This window comes from Molothrus aeneus, unplaced genomic scaffold (assembly GCF_037042795.1).
Source record: "Molothrus aeneus isolate 106 unplaced genomic scaffold, BPBGC_Maene_1.0 scaffold_34, whole genome shotgun sequence".
In the NCBI taxonomy this organism is placed as follows: Eukaryota; Metazoa; Chordata; class Aves; order Passeriformes; family Icteridae; genus Molothrus; species Molothrus aeneus.
In genome coordinates this window covers 2,001,724-2,025,655 of record NW_027099005.1, presented here as the reverse complement: position 1 = coordinate 2,025,655, position 23,932 = coordinate 2,001,724, and the positions used below count along the sequence as shown (strand labels likewise).

Genomic DNA, 23,932 nt, shown 5'->3' with positions numbered 1-23,932 from the left:
CGGGTCAGACAGGAACGAGAGCGCTGTGCGGGGGCTCCTCACGGCACCGCTCTGTCCCGTTGTTCCCCGTTGCCTGTTCCCAGCAGCCGGGCAAGCTTCTTTTTCCCACGTGTCACAAAGGGCCCTTGGACACCCGTTCCATGGCATGGTGACCGTACTGCACCGTGTCACAAAGGACCCCTGCACACACTGCCCCCTGCCTTGGGGCCACCCCCAGCCCAGCCAAAGGGGCTCAGGTTGGAAGAAATCACTCACACCAAGTGTCTAAGACAGCCCAACAGGGTCTTTAGGAACAGCTCAAACCATCAGCAAACACTGCCCTGCTCTGCAGGCTCAGGGCAGCAGAAGGAGCCCCAGGGCTGCTGATGCAGCCCCGCTGGAAAAGGCACAGGACCTTCCACAGAAGCTGGCATGGCCTCCTTGGGACACGTCCCAGCTGGTGGCCATCCTAAACCCATGGGTGTGACATGGACAGGGAACGTGTGGGCCAGGGCACGAATGCTGCTCTGAGCCCTGGGGCCCGGGCAGCGCTGACATCAGCAGCTGTGGCAGAGTCCCTGCCCAAGCAGAGCTGCCACCCCCCGAGCCCTGGCAGCGCTGGTGCCCATCTCCTGCCCCAGAGACCTGTGCCCCCGGGGGGCTTCTGTGCCACAGGGAGCCAAAGCCCACGTGCATTGGGGGCTGTGCTCCTTCCTGCAGGGGCTGTTGGCAGCAGCACCTGGAGCAACTGCTGGCAACACTTGGTCTCTTACTCCATGCTGAAATTATTTTCTCATTGAAGTCATTTCCTTCAGCACAGAAACACCTTAGTGACGAAGGCACAGAAGAACCTGGCATTTAAGAATCCTCAGTTCAGGAAATCTTTACTTCCCATTGCCTAACTCAAGTAGTTCTAAAAAGTTGCAAACTTCCGAAATTCATTGGGATGGCCTGAGAAGGTGAAGACTTGGAATTTTGCTTCCCTTCTCAAAGCAGCAACTCATTTGCGTTAACATCATCCACTGAGAGTCACTTTACAGAACATAACACTACACAGAGGCAAACAAAAGGCCATTCTTTGGTTTGCAAACAGTTTCCTATGAAGGGATGATAATATCCTAAGTCTCTTAAGGAATAAAAGCTCTCAAGAAATTACAGTCCACTCAGTGTTACAAAAGTAGCCCAAGCAAATGAGTACATGGCAAAAGGGCTAATCCTCCCCCTGGTACAGATATCTAAGTGGCCAGTAAAGTACAGCTCTCCCCTCTTGTTCCCTGCAGGAGAATCAGAACCATGAAGAATAAAAGTCACAGATATTCTTTCTGCCCTCTGTAACCAAAGCTGCGCCAAAGCACAGATGCTGCCTTCAAACTGACTCAAATTCCAGCCTAGACCTCTCACCTTCCAGACAATGCCTTCTCCAACACCCACCAACACCAACCCCCCAAACTCCCACACAGAAGCCCTCAACACCCCACCAGGACCCCCAGCTGTCCCTGTCCCTCTGCAGAGCTTTCCCAGCCTCCAGCAGACGCCCTGGCTCCCTGCACGTGCCGTAGGCTGGCACTCAGGAGGATCTGCTCCAAGGCCTTCCCCGGTGGCAGCTCAGGCTGCCAGGCCTGTGGTTCCTGGATCACCCTTCCCACCGAGCCTTCCTGGGCACGGCTGTTCCATGGGCACCTCTGCGCTCAGCTCGCACTGCTCCACTCAGCCAGGGCTGCTGGGAAAGGATCCAGAGCAGCCTGGCCAGCTCTTTCTCCAGCTCCCTCTTTACTCTCCGGGGAGGCAGAACATCCCACAGCAAAGCAACTGGTGCCACAAGGAGCAGGGGGCCTCAGGCACCTTTGGCAATGGAACAAGGCCTTGGTTTGACATAAGTAAGCACAAGCAATTCACATTAGTAAACAAGTGCTTAGCACAGACAGACATAAGTCCTTAGCACCAGCTAGCATAAGAAAAACCTGGCAGGCCTAACTTGAAAAGAGAGTGACATGACAAAAGTTTTAGACATAGTCTGCCAGAAGAACTAAGGGCAAGTGGTGAATCAGCCCAGTGCAGGGAAGCCATGAGGAAGACTTTGTGCTGCTTTAGGGCATCAAGAGCGCTCCTGGCCAATGCCTGGACATCAGCTTCAAGTACAGGAATCTGACCCAATGTCTTTCTAACCACTTGCCTATCAAATCATCCCAGCAGTGTAAAAATGGATGGTATTTTTGATACAATTCCTACATCAACCCACTGAAATTTATATGTGGTGGAGAAACATTTTAGTAGGATGCAGACTCCTGCCCTCCTGTCAAGTCAATAAAAGGGCTTTTGGCAGACAATGCATTTGTCTGCCGATTTCTTTGATTGAGGAAGAGCCCTCAGGACTGCTATATCCTGAGGGAACACCCTTGGCCTTGACCTGTAGGCACCTGCACAAGCTTAAAATCAGCTGCCTCAGCTTCCAGGACCTCTCTTGGCCCGCATCCTGACATGGGTGCAGGGCTGCTGTGAGGCACTGCTGGGACCCAGCAGGACAGGAACGGCTGTCTCGTGTCCATGTAGCACCCCTGACACAGCCAGGGCCATCCCAAAATCAGACAAACGCTCACGTGTCAGCAGAGGGGAGCAAGGAGCACTGGGCTACTCTCAGGTATCTCAGCTGGGCTCGCTCCAAAACATGCCCCCATTTGGAGGCCTGCTGATGCCCAGCTGCCAGAAATGCCCACCTTGCTCTCTCCAAGATGCACAGGGAGAGCCAATGAGCAGGATGCCTTGGGAGGCAAACCTTCCAAGCCTTTTGTGAGGCCAGGGACACACAAGATCAGCCAAGGCTCTCCACGCTGCCTGGCCCACACAGCCCAGCTCTGTGCCAGCCCTGGGCCACAGCAGCTTCCACCAAGCAGGAGGCAAATGCACATTGCCAAGAGTTGAAACACAGCAGACAGGGAAGATGTGAAAAGTGTGTGCATAAAGGCCTTTTAATTCACAGCTCTCAAAGAGAGCTTTGGGGCTCATGGCTGGACAGAGATGCTCCTGTTCACACCTCTGTCCAAAGGGAGGAACACACCCTGCTGCAGGTGCTTGGGTTGGTGTCTGCAGGTCCAGGCAGATGCCAAACCTGCTCTTCACAGCCTTCTCCCTTGCCCAGCCCCTCTGCCAAGTGCAAGGGGCCTCAAGGACTGAAAGGAGCACAGAGAGCCAAAGGGGGACACTTGCACCTACCTCACTGGGAGCTCCCTGGGAAGCACTTTCCTTGAGAAGCAAGCCCCTTTCCTCCAAAGGCATTTCCCCAAATGTGTAGCTTTCCTGGGGAACACCAACACACTCTTAAGAAAAGCTGGCAGGGCTGAATGACTCCAGGTCCTTTCAGGACAGGCACTCCAGCTCTAGCTCGTATTCCCCCAAGTGTGTGTCCAGGGGGAGGTTCAGATGTGCAGCCCCAGGCCCTCTACAAACACAAGCTGCCCGCTGCCTCTTCACCTGCCTCAGCTCCTGCCTGCACTCACAGCAGCAAAACCAGGCTGTTCCCAGCCAGAGCCCAGAGCCCTGTCCCGGCAGGACGCTCTTGCCAGCACCTTCCAGGACTCTCTGCTGTGCACACAGCGCTTTTCATGCCCACTCTCAACAGGCTTTGGAACACAGAGCACAACCTGGCTGGCTCTGCCACCAGCACACCCCAAACACAGGCGGAGGAAGAAGCAGCAGGGGCTGTTTTGTGGCCATGCCCAAGAGAAACTGGAAGGGTGCCCTCCCTCTGGTCTCACTTGGTTGGCTTTCTGACTGAGTCTGAGCCTGGGGCTGCCATTCCTCAGTTGTGGGGACCAGAACCACACCCGGGATCCCGGCACTGCCTGACAGCGCTCTGGGCACTGGCACGGTCGCGCGTCCGAGTCTCAGGCACCGTGCTGCTGCTTCATTTGCTCTTAGGCACACCCAAAGCTCTCTGTTAAGCCCAGATGGTCTCTGCTTCTGCCCTCTTCCTGATCCATGGCAGGGATGGAGCACTGCCGTGGTTTCAGGAAGCTGTTCCTGAAACCTTCCAGCATTCCAAGCTCCTTTGCCCTCCATGGATGCTTGCCATGGAATCCCTCACAGCTGGGTTCAGAGCATCCTCGGGTTGGCTCTTCCAAAGTCCAGGGGCTACAGGGTGCTCAGCAACATCTCTAACTCCACAGTGTTGTGGAACTGGACCTTCAGCACAGGGACATTTCCAGCCTCATCTGCCCTCGTTCCTCTGTGTCTGTGCACAAAACACGGCATGGAGGAGAACGGCAGGAGGGGCCTGAGTGTCCCGGGGCCCTGAATCTGCATCGGTCCAGCTCCACAGAGATGCAGGTAAAGCGAAGAAGCCAAACTGTTTATTAATGCAAGGCGAAGCACAGGGATGAGCTGGAAGGGAAGAAAGGGGATGGGCAGGTGTGGAAGGGCTCTGCAGCCACGGGATGGAGGTTCTCTGGCTGGCACACCCTTGGTGGCCGAGGGCACACTCGAGAGTGGCCGCCCCCTGATCTCTGCTGAGACCGTCCAGGGTGGCGGTAATCGCTACGGCGTGGGTGACACAGCAGGAGCACGGCACGAGAAATCTGAGGCAAAGGAAACAAGGAAGAATCACTTGTCTGAGTTTCAAAGGAAGGTTTATTCCCAAAAGGGGTCAGATGCAAGTCACAAAGCAAATGGGTCCGACTAGCATTTTTAAAGAGGGGATCATGCCAGGGGTGGATACAACTCTCACCCAATGAGGGGATCTTAGGGGAGGAACAGATCACTCAGCAACTCCAATAAGGATCATTCAGGGGAGGGAAGAAGCCTCACAAAGCAATCAACAATCGAGACATTGCTGACACAGAACATTTGAGAATACAAGGGGAGTGAGTACAGAGACTGACAAGAGTAAGGGGTAGTACAACTGAGATTCACAAGGGCTTCTAAGGGAATGAGGGGAGGAGCAGGGAGACTGACACACTGATGGGCAGACAAGTGGCAGAAAACTTTGTGGTGAACAACATAGGACTGAACCATTAGGGGGAACAAAATGGGGTACATGGGAGAAACCATTATAACTGACTAACACAGGAAATCTATCTTTTGTATTAAAACAACTGTAAAACACCAACTACCACAGGCAGGGTCTGAGGGCTGGAGAGAGGGAGCTGTCAACAGAGAGGGAGAAGGCAGGAGCTATGGGAGCTTCCCCAGGCTCAGCTGTGCCAATCATCAGCTGTGCCTGCAGCTCCAGCTGGTCTCCTCTGGTCTCCAGGTGGTCTCACCTTCCAAGGGATCTGGAGGTCTTCAAGAGACACTTGTTCTTCTGAGCCAGCAGATGGAAATTGTTCTGCAGCTCTTCCCTCGAACATCACCTGAACAAATGTGCTTATGTGGGAGGGGCTGTTGTCTTCACTCAGGGCTTGAAGGGCTGGAAGAGAGAGGAACAGAGCCATGGTCAGAACCCGGATCTGCAGGAATCCATGGAGACCTTTCTGCCAGGGCCATCCCACCCAGCTCTTGCCATGGCCACAAGAGAGGAGGGGCCAAGGGGATCAGCTGCAAGGTGCTGGCCATGAATCCCCTCACCCATGTCCCTGGAATCTCTGTGTGCTCTGCCCACGCCACCCCTGGTCCACACAAGGAGCGAAGCCACCGCAGCCGGGGCAGGGATTGCAGCTCCCTGTCCAGGCACTGCAGCTCGCCCAGCCAGCCCCCGCTGACAGCCCACTGCCCTCATCACCCTCACAGAGGGCCTGGAGCTCTTCCCTCTGCCCCATCAGGAGCACCCCGGCCATGCCTGGAACACAGGCTAACCATAACTAAGGCTGCTGCGGCTGTTATCCAGTTTGCTTTATGGCTTAATGAGGTGAGGAATTCATGGATCTTTAACTTCCACCGGAAGACAGGCACATGGATTCAGAACTATCACACACTAACTGTATGGTTTTGGGGTTACTTTAATAATGGTACCCACTGTAAGGAGATTACACCAGAGGAAATTTTCTCCCAACCCTTCACCCAGCTCTTTGGGTCTGCCCCCCCAGTTTTCAAAGGGCTCAGATCCACTCTAAATGCTAATGATATCATAAAGTGGTTGGTGTTGCTGATAGGCCTGTTCTATTTAGCATTCAGAGATAAGGGAAGATTAACCTGGATAACCACCCTGACACCAACCCCAGAGACAAGGGATGCTGCTGCCCCAGAGCCTGACCCTGCCCCACAGCCCAGCTCAGAAATGAACCACCCAGACTGGGTGGGGGCTCTGGTGAAGGAGATGGGCCAGATGCTGAAGGAGCACATTTCCCCAGCTGGTGAGAAACCCTCCCCCTGCCCCAAAGAGCGAGAGTCTGATGGTGCAGCAGTGAACCCACAGATGTTACAACCGTCCAGGTTCCAGCTGAACTGCAAGGGCAGTCACAGCCAGCAGCAGTCGCCCCTGTGGAAACAAGGAGGTCTAAGATGAAATCAGATCACCCTAGATAAGGGTAAAAATGGAGGCCCCTCACAACCCGCAGGGGAGCCAACGGTTGAGATCATCACTGAGTCCCTGATGTACAAAAGTCTCTGTAATCTGCACAAAGACATTGTATGACAGGGATGTGAGGCTTATACAACCTGGTTACTCTGGGTCTGGCACTTATGGGTACAGGCCTGTAACTGGATGGTGGTGAGGCAAGGAATTTGGGACCCTTGACCATGGACTCAGATATGAATCAGATTTTTGTAAGGGAGCTAGGGTCCCTTTGTCTCTGGGAGCAGCTTTTATTGAGTGTCAGGGAGAGGTTTGTCCCCAGGGAGAGAATGCAGGAGCAGCACCATAGAATGTGCTGGAAGATCCTCGAGGAAGGGATCCAACAGCTGAGAGAAGTGGCAGTGTTGCAGGTACTCTTTGGGAGGGATGGACAGCATGATAATGACCCTGACAAGGTCAGGTGCACAGGGCAAATGCTGTGGAGTCTGGCACATCTGGGGCCATCTCAATACACCACCTTCATTGCAATGATTAATGCTAATAATAACCAAGAGACGGTGGGCTCTGTCACCAACAAGCTTAGAAATTGTGAGAGTGTGATCAATGGCCCCATGCAGGCTCCTGTCTCTGCTGTGATCAAGGCCCTAAAGAGGAGATGAGGTGTCGCTATAGAGCACGACATGGCACAAGCACCAGGACTCGGATCAGAAGGCTGTATAAGAGAGATTTATTAAAGCAACAGGTTGCCTTTATAGCTTTACAAGAGTATTATATTTACTTAACAAACATATACACTGCCCATTGGTCATGAAAAAGAAACAAAGTTCTCAATAGGTGAAAAGGAGCCGCGTCACTCTGTGAGCCAACTAAAGTCCATATCTTGTAACTTTCTCTCTTTCTTCACGTTGCCATGCTGATAGCCTTGGTACCTTCCTTGAGAGAGATATGGGGCTTTCCTTATCTTCAGGAAGCCTTCGCTGGCTTACAGCAACAGCACCAAAATGTCTTTCCTACAAGTCCCCCTTTTTGTATTTGCCCCACAAACACAACTGCTAAGGACTTCTCCAGGGCCCTTGCAAAAATCCAAGCAGACAGAGGATCCATTCTTCATTCACTTACAACTAACCAACTTCTACCCAATCCACAACACACACCCTCAGAATCTTAACATTCATATACAAACAAGGCACATAAAAAATAGATCTTCAAATACCATTACAGACCTCGCAATTTCCAGATGACAGATTTGTAGCAGAATGACACCTTCACCTCTAGTCAAATAACTTTCACCCACACAGAGACCAAGTCATCTGCCTAGTCACCACTTAGGACCAAGTAGCATCCACTCAACTTTACAACTGGTTGCTGCTGTCATAATGGGCAACCAACCTAGTTGCTCAAAGTTTGGAGATCAGCTACTAATTCAACCCCTCTGCAAAGGCAACACTTCTCCCTTAGGTGCATCAAATTCCCCTATTTTTGGCATTGTCAGTGCCCTGCAAAAGGAAATGGTACAAGACACATTTCTCAGTACTACCAACCTCTCTGTAAGACAATTCAAGGAAAAGAAGCAAAAGTAACACCCAGTAACTTAAATTTTGTATTTTCAGGGTAAGCCTATAACTCCCTTTACTCTGTCTCGAATTACCATCTTTACCACACATTCCTTGAGGGTCCGTGCTTCCATCCACCTAATAACCAATGCAATTGCCTACTCATTTTGCTTCCGCTGTAGAACCACCCATCCTGTCCTTTCCTGTGTGCTCCAAATAAGGTTTAACGCAACGGGCAGAGACCCAACGAGAGCCATTTCCTGTTAAAACACATGCATATCCTCTTCTCCATGTTACTAATTCCACTGGGCCAGTCCACTTTCCTGTGATTAAATCTTTTACCCATACATTAATACCTTTCTGAAAGTTTGGCTGTTTTGAATTCAAAGACAAAAAATGGTAGAATATAGAAGACAATTGTAAGTCTGGTAGAGGATGCAGAAAGTTTAACCCATAGATGGCTTTGTCTAATCTCACTTGAGGCAACTCTCTCTGCATTCCCCCTTTCTTTTTTGTACCTGTCGTTTCAACACACCATGAGCATGTTCAATAACTGCTTGGCCTGTCAAATACCAGTGGAATGACCAACACCCCAGGCATGAAAAAACACTTGCAATTTCTTTGAGACATACGCCGGGCCATTGTCTGTCTTACATGTGATGGAACGCCTAAGATGGAAAAGGCATGGCAAAAATGACGAATAACACCCCGAGCTGTTTCACCTGCCAATGCCGAAGCAACCATGGCATGAGAAAAAGCGTCAATTTTAACATGAACATACTTTAGACTGCCAAATTCAGGCATTTTTGTAACATCTGTTTGCCATCCTTGCAAAGGGAGTAAGCCTCTACGATTAGTGCCGTAATATTGTGAAACATGAGACATATGACAATCAGGGCAAGAAGAAATAATTGACTTTGCTTCGCTGTGTGATAACTTAAATTGCTGCCGTGGTGCCTGAGCACCCTGATGAAAAAATTGGTGAGATAGAACAGCTTGCTGTAACACATTAGGCACCGTTTTTACTGCTGAGGCAGCCACAAGGGAATCCACATAGGCGCTACCTTCAACAAAGAATCCAGGTAGCAATGAATGGCTATGGATATGCATAATAAAATAAGAATGCTTTCGATTACGAATAACAATCCACAATTTTAACAACATAACAAATAATGGTTTCACCTTTACATTATACAACACAGCATGATCCAACTGTTTCACTAAATTAGAAACATAAACAGAATCAGCAACTATATTGATGGAATTAGGAAATAAGCTAAAGGCCAAAAGTACGACACAAAGTTCAACTAATATAAAGACCATTGTTGAACCATTGCTTCATATTCCCAGCAGTCATTCTTCTTCCAGGCTACAGCAGTTTTTCCAGTTTTCCCTGATCTATCTGTAAAAACTGTGGCACCTTCCATTGACACAGAAGAGCAAAATTGTTTCCCCTGAAAGGGAATCTTCTTAGTGAAATCCAAAAGAGGATGAGAAGGTAAATGATATGCTATTTGACCTGTAAAGGAAGATAAGGCAGATTGCAACTCATGATTGTTTTGAAAATGCCACTCAAAATACCATTGTTGTGCCAGTATGACAATAGTTACAGGAGCACGGCCTAAGATCTCATGGCAGCGTCTGCGACCTTTGATAATGATGTCTGCAAAAAGCTCATACAGGCCTGGAGCTGTTTTTCGGGACCTGAAAGATAGAAATATCCACTCCAAAATATGCAATTTGTCTTCCCATTTATCATTCCATTGACACAACAATCTGCATGATATTTCATCATCTCTCAAAATAAATAATTGCACACCAAGAGAAACTCTATCCTGGTAACAAATTTAGATGTCAAGGACAATTCAACAACTTCTACAGCCTTTTTTGCTGCAGCAGTCAAATGTCTCTCATCGGTAGAGGAAGTTATCCCGGATAGTAAGTCATACAAAGGTTGCAGTTGATGATTGGCTATCCCCAAGTATGGCCTAAGCCAACCTATTGCACCAACTAATTTTTGTACGTCAACAGCAGTTTTAATATCAATGTCCAATTTTACAGGTTGAGGCACAATTTGTGTATTGGTGATTATCAACCCCAAATATTTCCAAGGCATCTGCCTTTGAACTTTCTCCGGGGCGATAACCAAACCAACTGGAGTGTACACATCGTCCAGCAGTTTGAGGGCATTGTGTCTTCACATGCCCCGATTCTTCACAAGCAGAACATCTGGGTGAAGACTTCATTACTTCAGCCAAAGCAGCCATTTTATGCTCAACCGAACCAACCTTTGAGCAAGCAACTACAAGATCAGACAGTGGGGGGTCTCCCGCTAAAGAATCAATAATTCACCTGCAGTCTTTGTGTGCGTTGTCCCAGGCTGTCTGCATAAAATTTGCCTGAGCTTATCTTCTTCTACTTGCTTCTCAAGGGCTGCAGCAACCCTCTCCACAAACTGCAGAAAAGGTTCCTTCACCCCTTGCTGGATGGTAATAAACCTTGGTTTAGGAGCTGCCATTTCCATTGTTTGGAGTAAAGCACTCATGTGTGGTGTTTGTGAGGTCCCGAGGTGAGAGATGAGAATTTGACTCCATGTTCTCAGAGGGCTGATCTATTATTTTATGACATTATGTTTTATGAAAAGAAATTATATACTAAAACTATACTAAACTATACAGAAAGGAAACATCAGAAGGCTAGAAAAGAATGATGATAAAACCCCATGACTCCTCAGAGCCTCGACACAGCTGGACCATGATTGGTCATTAAATTAAAACAATTCACATGGAACCAATCAAACATTCGCCTGTTGGTAAACAAAGTTCAAGCCACATTCCAAAGCAGCAAACACAGGAGCATCAATCAGATACTTATTGTTTTCATTCCTCTCTGAGGCTTCTCAGCTTCCCAGGAGAAAATCCTGGGCAAAGAGGATTTTTCAGAAAATATCATGGTGACACTCATACCCAGCTGCTGGGCCCGTGCCAGAACCAGGGGGTCCCATCTTGCCTGCAAATCCGTGTTAGAGAATGGTCCATTGCCCAGCAAGGCATCAGCTCCCACAGCGTGACGTGGATCCTGCTGGGGTAACTGCACATTGTCCAATGCTGCTCTTTCAACCATTTGTTTCCAGGTAGCTTGAAACACACCATACTGCACTGGCTGAAACAGAATCGTAGCAAGGTGAGCAATATCATAAGGTGCAAGTACATCAGCATTTAGAACACGAATCACTTGCATCACCTGCGAAGAGTTAACACCATACTGATCTACTTTTGACTGGAGATCCCTCCATGCAAAAACCTGATGGCTATCTTCTTGTCCCGAATTAGGAACAGCTTTGAAAACAGGAAAAGCCACAGGCCCACCAGAAGCAGCAGAAGCCATCTCCATCCTTTTAGGTGCACCTATTTTCTCTAACAAATTCCAATCTCCCACTTCAGCTGCTTTCATTCTCACATGCTCCCAGAATTGCAAAGGGTGTCAAGGAGGCCCAGCCACCTGGCAGGGAGGCAGAGTCCAAGGAACAGCAGGCCTGGATCTGCTCCGAGGTCTAACAGAAACAGATTCCTGCGTCTTTTTGGGTGTACTTATAACCAGCAGTTCACCGTCAGAACTATCACTAGAGAAAGAAGGACACAATGTTAAAAATTGCTTTTGTTCAACCAGTTCAGGAGGGAGGGGCAGGCCAGATGGCTCAGCTGGGGCTGGATTGGAGGCAGAGGACTCAAAGGAGGGCAGAGGAGGGGCGGAGGGCTCAAGGGAAAGCTGGGGGTGGTGGGGAGCAACTGATCCACGGGAGGGTGAGAGGGGAGCAGGGGAGCAAACGGCCCAGGGAGAGACAGAAGGGCCAAGGACCCAGCCTGTTTTTCACTTGGCTTCTTCTGGAACTTCATTTTGCCTAATTGCTGTGCAGGCGCAAGATACTTTGGTTTGGTACTCAGTTCAACCAACTGCTGAGCAGTTTAACACAGGTTTAACATACACTCAGCAGTCTGTTGGAGATGAGTACCAAGGAGCAGTCTCAGCCTGCCGTTTGGTTGTCACGATAGCAAACCCTGGGGGAACCTCCACAGCAACTGCAGCAGGCTCTTCAGGGGGAGATACATGGACAGGCTCAGCCTCAACCTCCTCCTGTTCCTCTGCTTCAGTTTCTTGCTCTAATTCCTCTTCCTCCAATTCCTCCCCTCTATCTTGTTCTGCTTTCCGTTCCTTTGTTATAAATGATCAATCAAAAAGCCAAATTTATCAAAATGCGAAAAATATTTTTTTTTTTTTCCATGAGCAAAATACGGTCCTCAAAAACCCCAGAGCCAAAGAGAAAGTGTCGAGCCCGGGGTCGGCACTGGGTGAACCTGGATCTGACCTCTATCGCATCAGACCTTCCCCTGTTCACGAGCAGCACTTCTTGCGGGGCTGTTTTATACAGTTTGTTATGCCTGAGGTAGAGGAGTCCCGATTTCTTTTGTAACTGCATATTCCAGACAGTTTCTTTCACTGTGCAGAGCTGGACAATCGCTGTTTCCTGGTCAATAGCCGGCGTTAATTGCGTCCAGGGAAGTCGTCTATTCAGATGTATTTTTCTGGCAACTTCTGCTATCTCGATCGATTGTATCAGTTGGGCAATGATCGTCCTCGGGCGTCTTCCGATCACTCGGGATAGCAGCAATCATCGCGCTGGACACGTCTATTCATAAGTTAACTGGGTATTGTTCTCCTGCTGCCTTCAGGAACCTTGAGATTCCAAGTAGATGTCTGCCTCTGGGCTGCTGGTGGTCAGAGACTCGTTTGGATTTCACAGTCTTATAAAATACGTTCTCTCTATAAGCATGAATTATTTCTTAACATATATTACACCTTCAACGCCTCATACAACAGTCTCCAGGTAGCAGCCAAATCAACAACTGTCTTATACCCCTTAGATATCTCTTCCCATAGTCTCTTCCCAACCTTTTTCCATGCCCGGACACTGAAGGCAATGTCGGCATCAGCTTCAAAGTCCTGTGGTTTACACCATGTCAGTAAACTACCAAGAGCATAATCAGAAGCTTGAACATTTTTCCTTTTCAATAAAGCCTTCCACGTGAACAAAACAGCCTTTTCCTCATTTAATAAATTATTTCCCATTATCTTTCCCAGTCACTTACCTCGAATCAGACGTCTGAATTAGGTCCGGACCTCCGCGGCGTCCTTTCTGCCTTCACTTGTTTTTAGGGTACCTTTCAACTTTTTCTCTCTTTTGTCTTTCCTTTTTTGCAGTCCTGTTGCAATCATGGCAGGGCCACCAGATGCTGATATAGGGCACGACACAGCACAAAGTACCATGACTCCATCAGGAGGGTGCAAGAGAGATTTATTATAGCAACATGTTGCTGTTATACTCTGTCAAGATATTTACATTTAATGAACAGACACATTCACTGCCCATTGGTCATAAGAAAGAAACAAAGTTCTCAGTAGGTGACCAAGGAGCCAGGTCACTCTGTGAACCAACTAAAGCCCCTATCTTCTAACTCTCTCTCTTTCTCCATGGTGTCATGGTGATAGCCTTGGTACCTTCCTCCAGAGAGATACGGAGCTTTCCTGATCTTCAGGAAGCCTTCGCTGGCTCACAAGAACAGCACAAACATATGTTTCCTACAATGAGAGAGATGAAGGAGGAGGTGAGGAAGATCAGTTTGGCACCAGTGCAGTTTACAGGCCCCAAAGTCAGAGCCCAACATCCCCCAGCTAGAGAAAGAGGGTACACCCAATGAGCCAACCTGTAGTTCTTCCTGCGTGACCATGGGGAAGACATGGGAAGGTGGGATGGGAAATCCACTTCTCTCCTGGCAGCACGGGTGCATCAGCTCAAGGAGGTAAACACTATCTGAGGGAGTTCCACTAAAGTGAAGGCAGCCCCAACCTGCCATGACCGAGCTGCCAGGTGTGATCTGTCGGATCCCCTTGAAGGAACCTCTACCATGTATGCCCAGGAAAGAAATAATAACCAGGGCTAGAGGGGTCCTGCCTCTAGCCATGGAGAGGCACAGGAAAACCGGATTTTCTGGATGGTGTGGATCTGATGGCCTGGCACATCAGAGCCAGAAAAATACAACGCCTTAGTTGATACTGGTGTGCAGTGTACCCTAATGCCATCGGGACATGGGGGGGCAGAACCTGTTTCCATTGCTGGGGTGACGGGGGGATCACAGCAATTGACCCTGTTGGGAGCCCAGGTGAGCCTGACTGGGAAGGAGTGGCAGAAACATCCTATTGTGGCTGGCCCAGAGGCCCCGTGTATTCTGGGCATAGACTTCTTCCAGAATGGCTTCACAAACACCCCAAGGGACTCGGGTGGCCTTTTGGAATAGCTGCGGTAGAGGCAGAGAACATTAATCAGTTGAACACCTTGCCTGGACTATCAGAAAACTCATCTGCAGTAGGACTCCTGAGGGTGGAAGAGCAACGAGTACCAATTGTCACCTCAACGGTGCACCACTGGCAGTGTTGAACAAATTGAGATGCCGTGATCTGTGGCAGGCTCCGAGCCTGCTAGGGCTCCGTGGAGGGAAGAGGCTTAAAGATAGGAAAATGCCAAGTCATGGTGAAATAGCAATGAATTGAGATGCCGTGATCCCCATCCACAGAATGATCCGTGATCTGGAGAGCCAAGGGGTGCTCAGCAAATCCCACTCACCCTTCAACAGTCCCATCTGGCCTGTGCACAATCTGACAGAGAATGGAGATTGACTGTGGACTATCGTGCCTTGAATGAAGTGACTCCACCGCTGAGCGCTGCTGTGCCGGACATGCTGGAACTCCAGTACGAGCTGGAGTCCAAGGCAGCAAAGTGCTTTGCCACTATAGACATTGCTAACGCGTTTTTCTCCATTCCTCTTGCAGCAGAATGCAGGCCTCAGTTTGCTTTCACCTGGAGGGGTGTGCAGTACACCTGGAACCGACTGCCCCAGGGGTGGAAGCACAGATGGCCCTGGACATTGCTGAAAGAGAGAAGGGGCCAAAACGATACCTTTTATATCAATTCATGGATGGTAGCCAGTGATCTGTGAGGTTGGCTGGAAAGGTGGAAAAAGTCCAACTGGCAGCATAGAGGAAAATCAGTCTGGGCTGCTGATGAATGGAAAGACATTGCTTCTTGGTTGGAGAAGCTGCCTGTGAAAGTCTGCCACGGAGATGCCCATGTCCCCAAGAGTCGGGCTAGTGAGGAACACCAAAACAACGAGCAGGTAGGTCAGGCTGCAAAGATAGAGGTGCCAAAGATAGACTTAGATTGGCAACATACGGGGGAGTTGTTCCCAGCTCAATGGGCCCATGATGCCTCAGATCATCAGGGCAGAGACGCCACCTGTAAGTGGGCACGAGACCGAGGGGTGGATCTAACCATGGACAGTATTTCTCAGGTTATCCATGACTGTGAGACGTCTGCTGCCATCAAGCAGGCCAAGCGAGTGAAGCCCCTGTGGTACGGTGGGCGGTGGTGCAAGTACAAGTATGGGGAGGCCTGGCAGATTGACTCCATCACACTGCCCCAGACACGCCAGGGCAAGCGCTACGTGCTGACCATGGTGGAAGCCACCACGGGATGGCTGGAGACCGACCCTGTGCCTCACACCACTGCCCAGAACACCATCCTGGGCCTGGAAAAGCAAGTCCTGTGGAGACATGGTGTGGGAGGATCTTCATCCACTCGTCCCAGGTGTCCATGGGGTTGGGTTTCTTACCTACATACGGGCAGTCGTTTGGTGACAGGGGGACTCCCACCAGGCATGTTAAGAGTGGACCGTCTACGCTTCTAATGGCCATGCAAAGATTGTCTTGCTTTAATGACTTCACCAAAGTGACCCAGATGTTTTGTTTTGGCTGAGGGACGATCCAGCTGGTGGTCACTTGGATACAGATGAGGGCGCTGATAAAGACAATGACAACGATGGCACTGGTACTGCTGTGGGGTGCCCTGGAGGGTGTGACAGAAAGAATCATACTTCTTCTTTCCCACTGGGTAGTTTTCACTTGTGTATGGTAAAAACACACATTAGTTGACTTATTTTAAGACATTCTTAAATATTTTAAAGTTTCCCCTATAGTTCTTACCAACTCCTCCCAATCATGCCCTTCTCTTTTTTAAGGGAAGTTTGAGGGAGGGAAAAAGGAGCAGTTTCAAGAGGGGAAAGAGGGAGGGGGTAGGGATAAAAGGTCACTGGTAGAGGGATGGTGGAAAAGGCAGGGCTGTGTCTGCATTTGAGATTGACATGGATGTTATCAGTGGGATGTATCTACGTGCGATGAGTGTCCTTGCCACAATGTTTGGATATATGAATTTCTTTTTTCTTCATCTCCAAGAGAAAGCTACTTCTGTGGCATCGTGGGAGGGGGATCTGACTTTGTGTTCATTCGAGGGGTCATCGTCAGGTCTGTGGTCTACTGATAAATCTTCTGGGAATCCACAGGGGTCCTGTATCTGTAGAAACACAAGCATATCCTCTCCCCCACATAATGAGAGAGTAAGGCCCTTCAATAATTTTAGATTCATGATTCTGGTCAAGTACTGGAGGTCTTTCTTTGAGGTGTGTGTACATGTTGTTAGGAAAGTGCCTTAAGACAGGGGGGTTTGGTCCTTTTTGAGAGCAATTAATGAAATTCATAGCATAAAGTACTTTGCACAGTCTGTCTTGTATAGAGAGAGCCAGGGGCTATTTACAAATCACAAACGGGATGGGGCTGCTGTGGAACGTGCCTTGAGCTGTTTTATTTTCCAGCATCAGTCTCATTACATGGTTATGACAATGGGAAGATGCCAGCAGCTTGTGTCCTCAGCAGCAGACAAAGAACGCAATGTTACAACTTACTTTAAAAGTTTTTTTACCAATCCCACAAAGCAAAAGCATATTGATAGTAGTTCTATCCAACCACGATAAGCACAGGTATCTTTGGTTAAAACAATGCTTGCCTATTTTGAATACAATACCTGCTTGGAAGCCTTAAAACACAATGCACAGAGCTCCATTATTAAGCTTCAAACTTCCTAATATCTTGCTAGATAAACTTTTCTGTAGCTTAGAGAGTTTTTCTAGACAAGCGTTAATACATAGACCATTGTTCTATTTGTCCTTGCTTTTCTACCTTTTAAATAATTTTTCTGCTGACCAATCTCAGGGCTACTGCTTAGCTCTAATCACAGTCCTGCTGTCTCTGAGGCCTGCCTTTTGCAGCTTTCCCAAAAACCCTCTGATTTTGTGGATTCCCACACTGAACACAAGTTCAGCTATTTTAAATCAAATGCTCACTGATGTAGATAGTACTAAACATGGCACACTGCAAAATAGAGCTGCTATAGATTTTTTGCTGTTAGCACATGGGCACAGGTGTGAGGATTTTGAAGGAATGTGTTGTATGAATCTCTCTGGCCAGTCTACATCCATTCACAGGAAACTCATACAACTACAAGACAACATGAAGAAATTGACTCTGAATGATTGGGGCGTGGATGAATGGTTTGAGGGATGGGGAATAACTGGATGATTGAAAGATACCTTAAAGGAAGCTTTGTTATTACTAGTAGTTATTATTATATTGCTTTGAGCTATTCCATGCATAGTGATATTGGTGACCCACTTGGTAAAAAATACAGTGAAAAGGGTTTGGCTGGTGCAAGAAGAAGAAGGGGGAGTTGTAGCAATGTATCTGAACAACTTAGGCCACACTGTGCTCCAGCCATATTGCTTGTAGTTCTTCTTATCAGAGCCCTCTGGAATTCAGCAAGGTTACTAAGACATAAACTGTGCTAAATGAAGAAAGAAAATGCTGAGAAACGGAATACCAAGACCACAAGAACTAGATAACAGAGGGCTGTGAACCACCTGGACTGTAACCAATCACATACCCAGAGAAGTGAGTGCAGAACACAAGGACAAGAGAGAGGCACCAATGAAGAGATGCGTGATCAGTGTATGCAGTAGAGTTAGAATGCATAAATAAGTGCATAATGTAAACAATCAATGGCTTCAGCTTAATCATATTGGTTAGTTGTATGGGAGTCCTGTTTTCCCACCAAGGGTGCCTGGGAAGGAGGGATGGTTCTTTTCCATAAAAAGGAAAGCACGGAGGCAGGAGCAGGAGACAAGTGACCCTTGCAGGCCTGGGGCCTCATGGCCTCCTTGTCCCTGCTCAGCAGCCTGGCAGGGGCCGCCCCATGCTCCTGCCCTTGGCATTGCACATCCCCACGTGCCAGTGCCCATCCCGGCAAGAGCCCTGAGCAAGGAGGGAGGGACAGGATCTGCCTGGCCAGGCCCTGGGGCTCAGGCCTTGGCCCTTGGCATTCCTCAAACACATCCAGCTTTGCTCAGCACCAGAGACACCTTGGCCTTGTTTGTCCCCAGCTGTCATCACTGCCTCCAGTGTTCTGCTCTAACTGGAACCTGGGGACACTTTCCCAGTGGTGTTCCTCTATGGGACCCATTAAAATTTCAGGAAACTTCAGTGTTTCAATTTAACTTTGAATTCTTGAGAAGTATTTTGAGCACTCTCTCAGGGACTGAATCTGATGTAAACAACACCAAATCCCCAAGAGGCTCACTAAAGTCCTTGTGCTGTGTCTGTGCTGCTGAGCTTTAAAGGAACAGCTCTTCCCAGGGCCAGCTCCTCTCCCAGCCCAGCAGGGCTGAGGGCTCTGCCTGCAGGCACTGAGGGGACAGGAGCCAGGCAGAGACAGGCTGAAGGCAATCAGGATTGGGAAGACATTGAGCTGAGACTTCACTTGGGGAAAGATCTTCACAGCCCTGTGCATGGTGAGTGTGTGGGTGGAGGGCAATGTCCCCTGTGCTCCTGGAGGGATCTCCTGAAGCCAGCACACCCCAGAGCCTGGGGGACGTGTCAGGAGGACTCTCCCAGTTTCTCTGTGGCACAGGAGGAGGAGGAGGAGGAGGAGGAGGAGGAGGCAATGGAAACTCAGCTGTGCATAGGAGAGCAGGGGCTGAGACTCTTAAACCATCACCCTGAGGATTCTTGGGCACTTCAGCAAGTGCCTGCACCTGCCCAGCCTCCAGATCCATGCAGCATCGCCTTTCCATGGTGCCCAGGCTGGGGGAGCTGTTCTTTAATCCCTGCAGGGCCGAGCAGCTGCAGGGCAGGGCTGGCCCAGGGGCTGGGCTGGGCTCTGGCAGCTCTGGCAGGGAAGGAGCCCGGGGCCACAGGAGCAGCTGGGGCTGGGACAGCTCCAGCAGCAGAGCCGTGGGCAGGGAGGGAGGGAGGCAGTGCTGAGGGCAGCCCTGCTGCAGGGCAGATGTGGCACCTGCCGGGCCTGCCCTGCAGGGCAGACACTGCCCTGAGCAGCACAGCTCTTGTGTCCCCTCGCAGCCAGCACAGCCCTCAGCCCGGGGGCTCGGGGCCCTCAGTCCCTCCTGGGCCGGCAGAGCAGCCCCAGAGATGAAGGGCATCTCTCCGGCCATGTGCCCATTCATTCCCTGCTGACCAGGGCCTGAGGGCCACTGTCCTGCCCTGCTGCTGCCTGGCAGGGGCTGGGCAGGGCTGGGCAGGGAAAGGCTTTTCCTCAGGCCCGGCTCTCTCTCTCCCCTTGCCTTGCCCAGGTGCTGCTGGCATTGCTGAGGGGCTCTCTGCAATGGCAGTTCCAGCTGCAGGGCCAGGCCCAGCCCTTGGGCTCCTCCTGTGCAGGCTGAGCACAGCAATGAGGTGTCCCAGCTCCCTGTGCCCGGGGAGCTCTGGGCAGGGCAGCCTGGGAGGCTGGCAATGAGCCCACTCTCCTGACTCTGGGAAAGGCAGGAGCCACGTTGTGTGCCAGGGATCCCTCTGCTCTCAGCAGTGTCTCCTGGCTGTCCAGGGTAACACGGGACTGGATTTCAGAAAGGTGCAAGTGCAGGGCAGCTGGAACAGGAGAGAGGGACAGAGCAGCTCCCCTCAGTCTGCACTAAGCCTCAGACAACCCTCCTGCCTCCCTGGACTCTCTGTTCTTCCCCAGTGCAGCAGAATCTCTCGTTCTGCCTCCAGCAATCCCCATCCCTTCACCCAGGCAGCTCTGCAGCCTTACTGGAAGATTTTTTTTCCAAGTTGAACACCAGGACTGGCCCCTGCTCTGACTGTTCCCCTGCACTGACTGGAGGTCAGTGCTGACTCCCAGGCGTCCTGCAGCTGAAGGTCCAGCTCCTCACACAACATTGGCCAGCAGCAATCAGGGCTCCAGCAAGAAAGGTGAAGGAAGATCTGCTAGACATAGACAAGGGGGAGGTGTTTAGTGGGAGGAAAGGGTCTGTAAGAAAGGGCTTTGACTTTTCTGTGAGAAATGTCCCCTAGATATCCCTGTATTCTCTCCTTCTCTAGGTTGAAATGTGCAGCCCCAGCAAATGTCCAACAGCAGCTCCATCAGGCACTTCCTCCTGCTGGCATTGGCAGACACGCGGCAGCTGCAGCTCCTGCACTTCTGCCTCTTGCTGGGCATCTCCCTGGCTGCCCTCCTGGGCAACGGCCTCATCATCAGCGCCGTAGCCTGCGGCCACCACCTGCACACACCCATGTTCTTCTTCCTGCTCAACCTGGCCCTCAGCGACCTGGGCTCCATCTGCACCACTGTCCCCAAAGCCATGCACAATTCCCTCTGGGACACCAGCACCATCTCCTACTCAGCATGTGCTGCACAGATGTTTCTGTTTGCCTTTTTCATTTCAGCAGAGTTTTCCCTCCTGACCGTCATGTGCTACAACCGCTACGTGTCCATCTGCAAACCCCTGCACTACAGGACCCTCCTGGGCAGCAGAGCTTGTGCCCACATGGCAGCAGCTGCCTGGGCCAGTGCCTTTCTCAATGCTCTGCTGCATACAGCCAATACATTTTCCCTGCCCCTGTGCCATGGCAATGCCCTGGGCCAGTTCTTCTGTGAAATCCCACACATCCTCAAGCTCTCCTGCTCCAAATCCTACCTCAGGGAACTTAAGGTTTCTGTTTTCACTGTCTCTATAGCTTTTGGCTGTTTTGTGTTCATGGTTTTCTCCTATGTGCAGATCTTCAGGGCCGTGCTGAGGATCCCCTGTGAGCAGGGACGGCACAAAGCCTTTTCCACCTGCCTCCCTCACCTGGCCGTGGTCTCCCTGTTTGTCAGCACTATTGTGTTTGCTCACCTGAAGCCCCCCTCCATCTCCTCCCCATCCCTGGATCTGGCAGTGTCAGTTCTGTACTCGGTGGTGTCTCCAGCTCTGAACCCCCTCATTTACAGCCTGAGGAACCAGGAGCTCAAGGCTGCAGTGTGCAAAATGACGACTGGATGCTTTCAGAAACATTAAGCCACTAGCAAATTTCTCCAAATCGCTCATAATAAAAGTCATCTTTGATAGTACTTGGATCTGGAGGTTTGTTCTTTTCATTCCTTTGTTTTCTTTTTAATATGGTCCAAAGTAAATGCTAGTGGTTTTGCCATTTCTCATTTTGTTTATCTCCACATTATTCTAAGGGCCCAGACTGTGTCAATGAGGAGTTTTGCTCTCAGTGGCTTTAAAAGAAATAAAGGATCTCCCAGCAAAGTTTTCACTGGAGATCCCCCTTTAGTTGCCTTCTCTGGAGCTGCAGCAGCAATGTCTGTGTGCAGAGCTGGGGCAGATCAGGGCTGGCCCAGCAGCTGTGCCCAGCAGCAGCAGCAGCACTTGGTGTTGCCAGTGCTGCTGCCGTGGCCCTGCCCCGCTGCCCTGGTGGCCCTGGTGTTGCTGCAAGGCCTGAGTGCTCTCGGGGCCGGGCACAGCCCTGGGGGTGGCAGTGCCGGGGCTGCAGCAGGGATAGGCCATGGGCACTGCTGGGGCAGCGCTGACGCCTCAGCCCAGGGCCTGGGGGCTCCAGGCTCCTTGCCCAGGCTCTCTCAAGAACACGGCCAGGCCAATGCTCAGCACAGAAAAGCCCCGTGAGCAGCCCCAGGCTGGCCGTGGGCAGGCTGGGGGCAAACAGCATGGCTGGGGCTCTGCAAGGGCCCTGGGGCAGACGGGAAGGAGCAGCAGAGCAGGGGCTGATCCATCCCCAGTGCGCTGCACAGCCCAGGGCAGCGTCCCAGAGCGTCCTCATGCAGCTGCCAACAACATCCCCCCTCTGCAGCCCTGGCCTCTCCCCCAGCTCACACAGGTGCCCCATCCTTGCAGGCACAGACACGGCAGCACTGGCTCAGCAGCCCCTGTTTGCATTGCACACAGCAGGGGGAGCACCCCCATGCTGTTGCTGTGGGGACATGAACCTGAGGGAGCACAAATGCCATCAGCCCCTGGGGCCAGCAAGGCCTGCGGGACACCAGGGAAACCACTCAGCTTTGTCCTGGCCTCTGCAGTCAGCCAGAAAGTTTGTTCCCATCAGCTGGGAGTTTCCTGTCCCACTGCAGACACTGTTGCTCAGAGCCAGGGCTGCCTGGCAGCCACCCCCAAACTGCCCTGAGCATTTCCTTGGCTTCACCTTTGCTTTCTTTCCTCTTTCCTGATCCAGATTTCTTCCTATTGCCCATCCCTGTTCCCTCCCCTGCAAACAGCCCATCCCTCTTTGCCCTTTCCTCTCTGGCCCCACTCCCCATTGCAGTTCCTGACCTGGCCCCATGGGAACGTCCCTTGGGCAGCAGGATCATCCTACAAGTGCTGCAGGAATTTTCTGCAGGCTCCTGCAGTGCCTGGTGCTGCTCCCTTGCCAGAGGCACCCCAGGCCAGGGGGGCACATCTGGGCTGCTGTGTCTGGCTCTGGGGCTCCCTGTTCTGGGCACTGAGGAGGGGCTGCAGAGGCTCTGCAGGACTGACAGGATGGGCTTTGGGGCTGCCAGGAGAAGCCGAGGGACCTGGGCTGCTGGAGCTCCTGAAGAGGAGGCCCAGGGCTCCTCCTGCAACTGCTCCAAGGGTGGTTCCAGAGAATCACAGAATCAGCAAGGTTGGAAAAGACCTTGGAGATCATCAAGTCCAACCTGAGCCCTGACAACACCTTGTCTCCCCGAGCCTCCTCTTCTCCAGGATAAACAACCCCAGCTCCCTCAGCCACTCCTCACAGGACTTGTGTTCCAGACCCCTCACCAGCCTTGTTGCCCTTCTCTGGACACGCTCCAGCCCCTCCATGGCCTTCCTAAATTGGGGGCCCAGAACTGGACACAGCACTCGAGGTGTGGCCTCACCAGTGCCGAGTGCAGGGGAAGAATCCCTGCCCTGCTCCTGCTGGCCACACCATTCCTGATTCAGGCCAGGAGCCATTGGCCTTCTTGCCCACCTGGGCACACTGCTGCCTCATGTCCAGCCTGCTGTCCATCAGTGCCCCAGGTCCCTTTCTGCCTGGCCGCTCTCCAGCCACTCTGTCCCCAGCCTGTAGCGCTGCAGGGGTTGTTGTGGCCAAAGTGCAGCACCCAGCACTTGGTCTTGTTCAACCTCACCTTGTTGGATTTGGGCCCTGGATCCAGCCTGTCCAGGTCCCTCTGCAGAGCCCTCCTACCCTCCAGAAGATCCACACTCACACCCAGCTTGGTGTCATCTGCAGATTTGCTGATGCTGGACTCAGGCCCCTCATGCAGATCATCAGTGCAGACATTGAAATCCACGCTGGCTGGCTCTGATCCCTGGGCCATCCTGTGGGTGCCCTGTGATGGCACTCAAGGTGATCTGTTCCATAACCTTGCCGGGCACCCAGGTCAGGCTGACAGGCCTGGAGTTCCCCAGCTCCTCCTTCCATCCCTTCTTGGGGATGGGCTCACATTGGCACCTCCAGTGCCCTGGGACCTCCCTGCTGAGCCAGGACTGATGGTAAATGATGGAGAGTAGCTTGGGGAGCTCATCCACAGCTCCCTCATCCCCCTGGGATGGATCCCATCTGCTCCCAGAGACACCTGTGAGCATCAGAGTGGCTCAGCAGGTCCCCAGCTGCTTCCTCCTGGATTACAGGGGGGCTGTTCTGCTCCCTGTGCCCATCTACAGCTCAGGAGAACACTTGTCCTGAGGACAACCTGTCT

At 51.2% G+C, this 23,932-nt stretch overlaps 1 protein-coding gene across 1 annotated transcript; it reads left to right on the top strand.

Annotated features, from left to right (window-relative positions):
- The first annotated feature begins 20,333 nt into the window (after window positions 1–20,333).
- Window positions 20,334–21,266, top strand: LOC136570533 (olfactory receptor 14J1-like). Its single transcript, XM_066570997.1, has one exon. It carries the CDS (start codon window positions 20,334–20,336, stop codon window positions 21,264–21,266), a length of 933 nt encoding a protein of 310 aa, XP_066427094.1.
- Window positions 21,267–23,932: the final 2,666 nt, after the last annotated feature.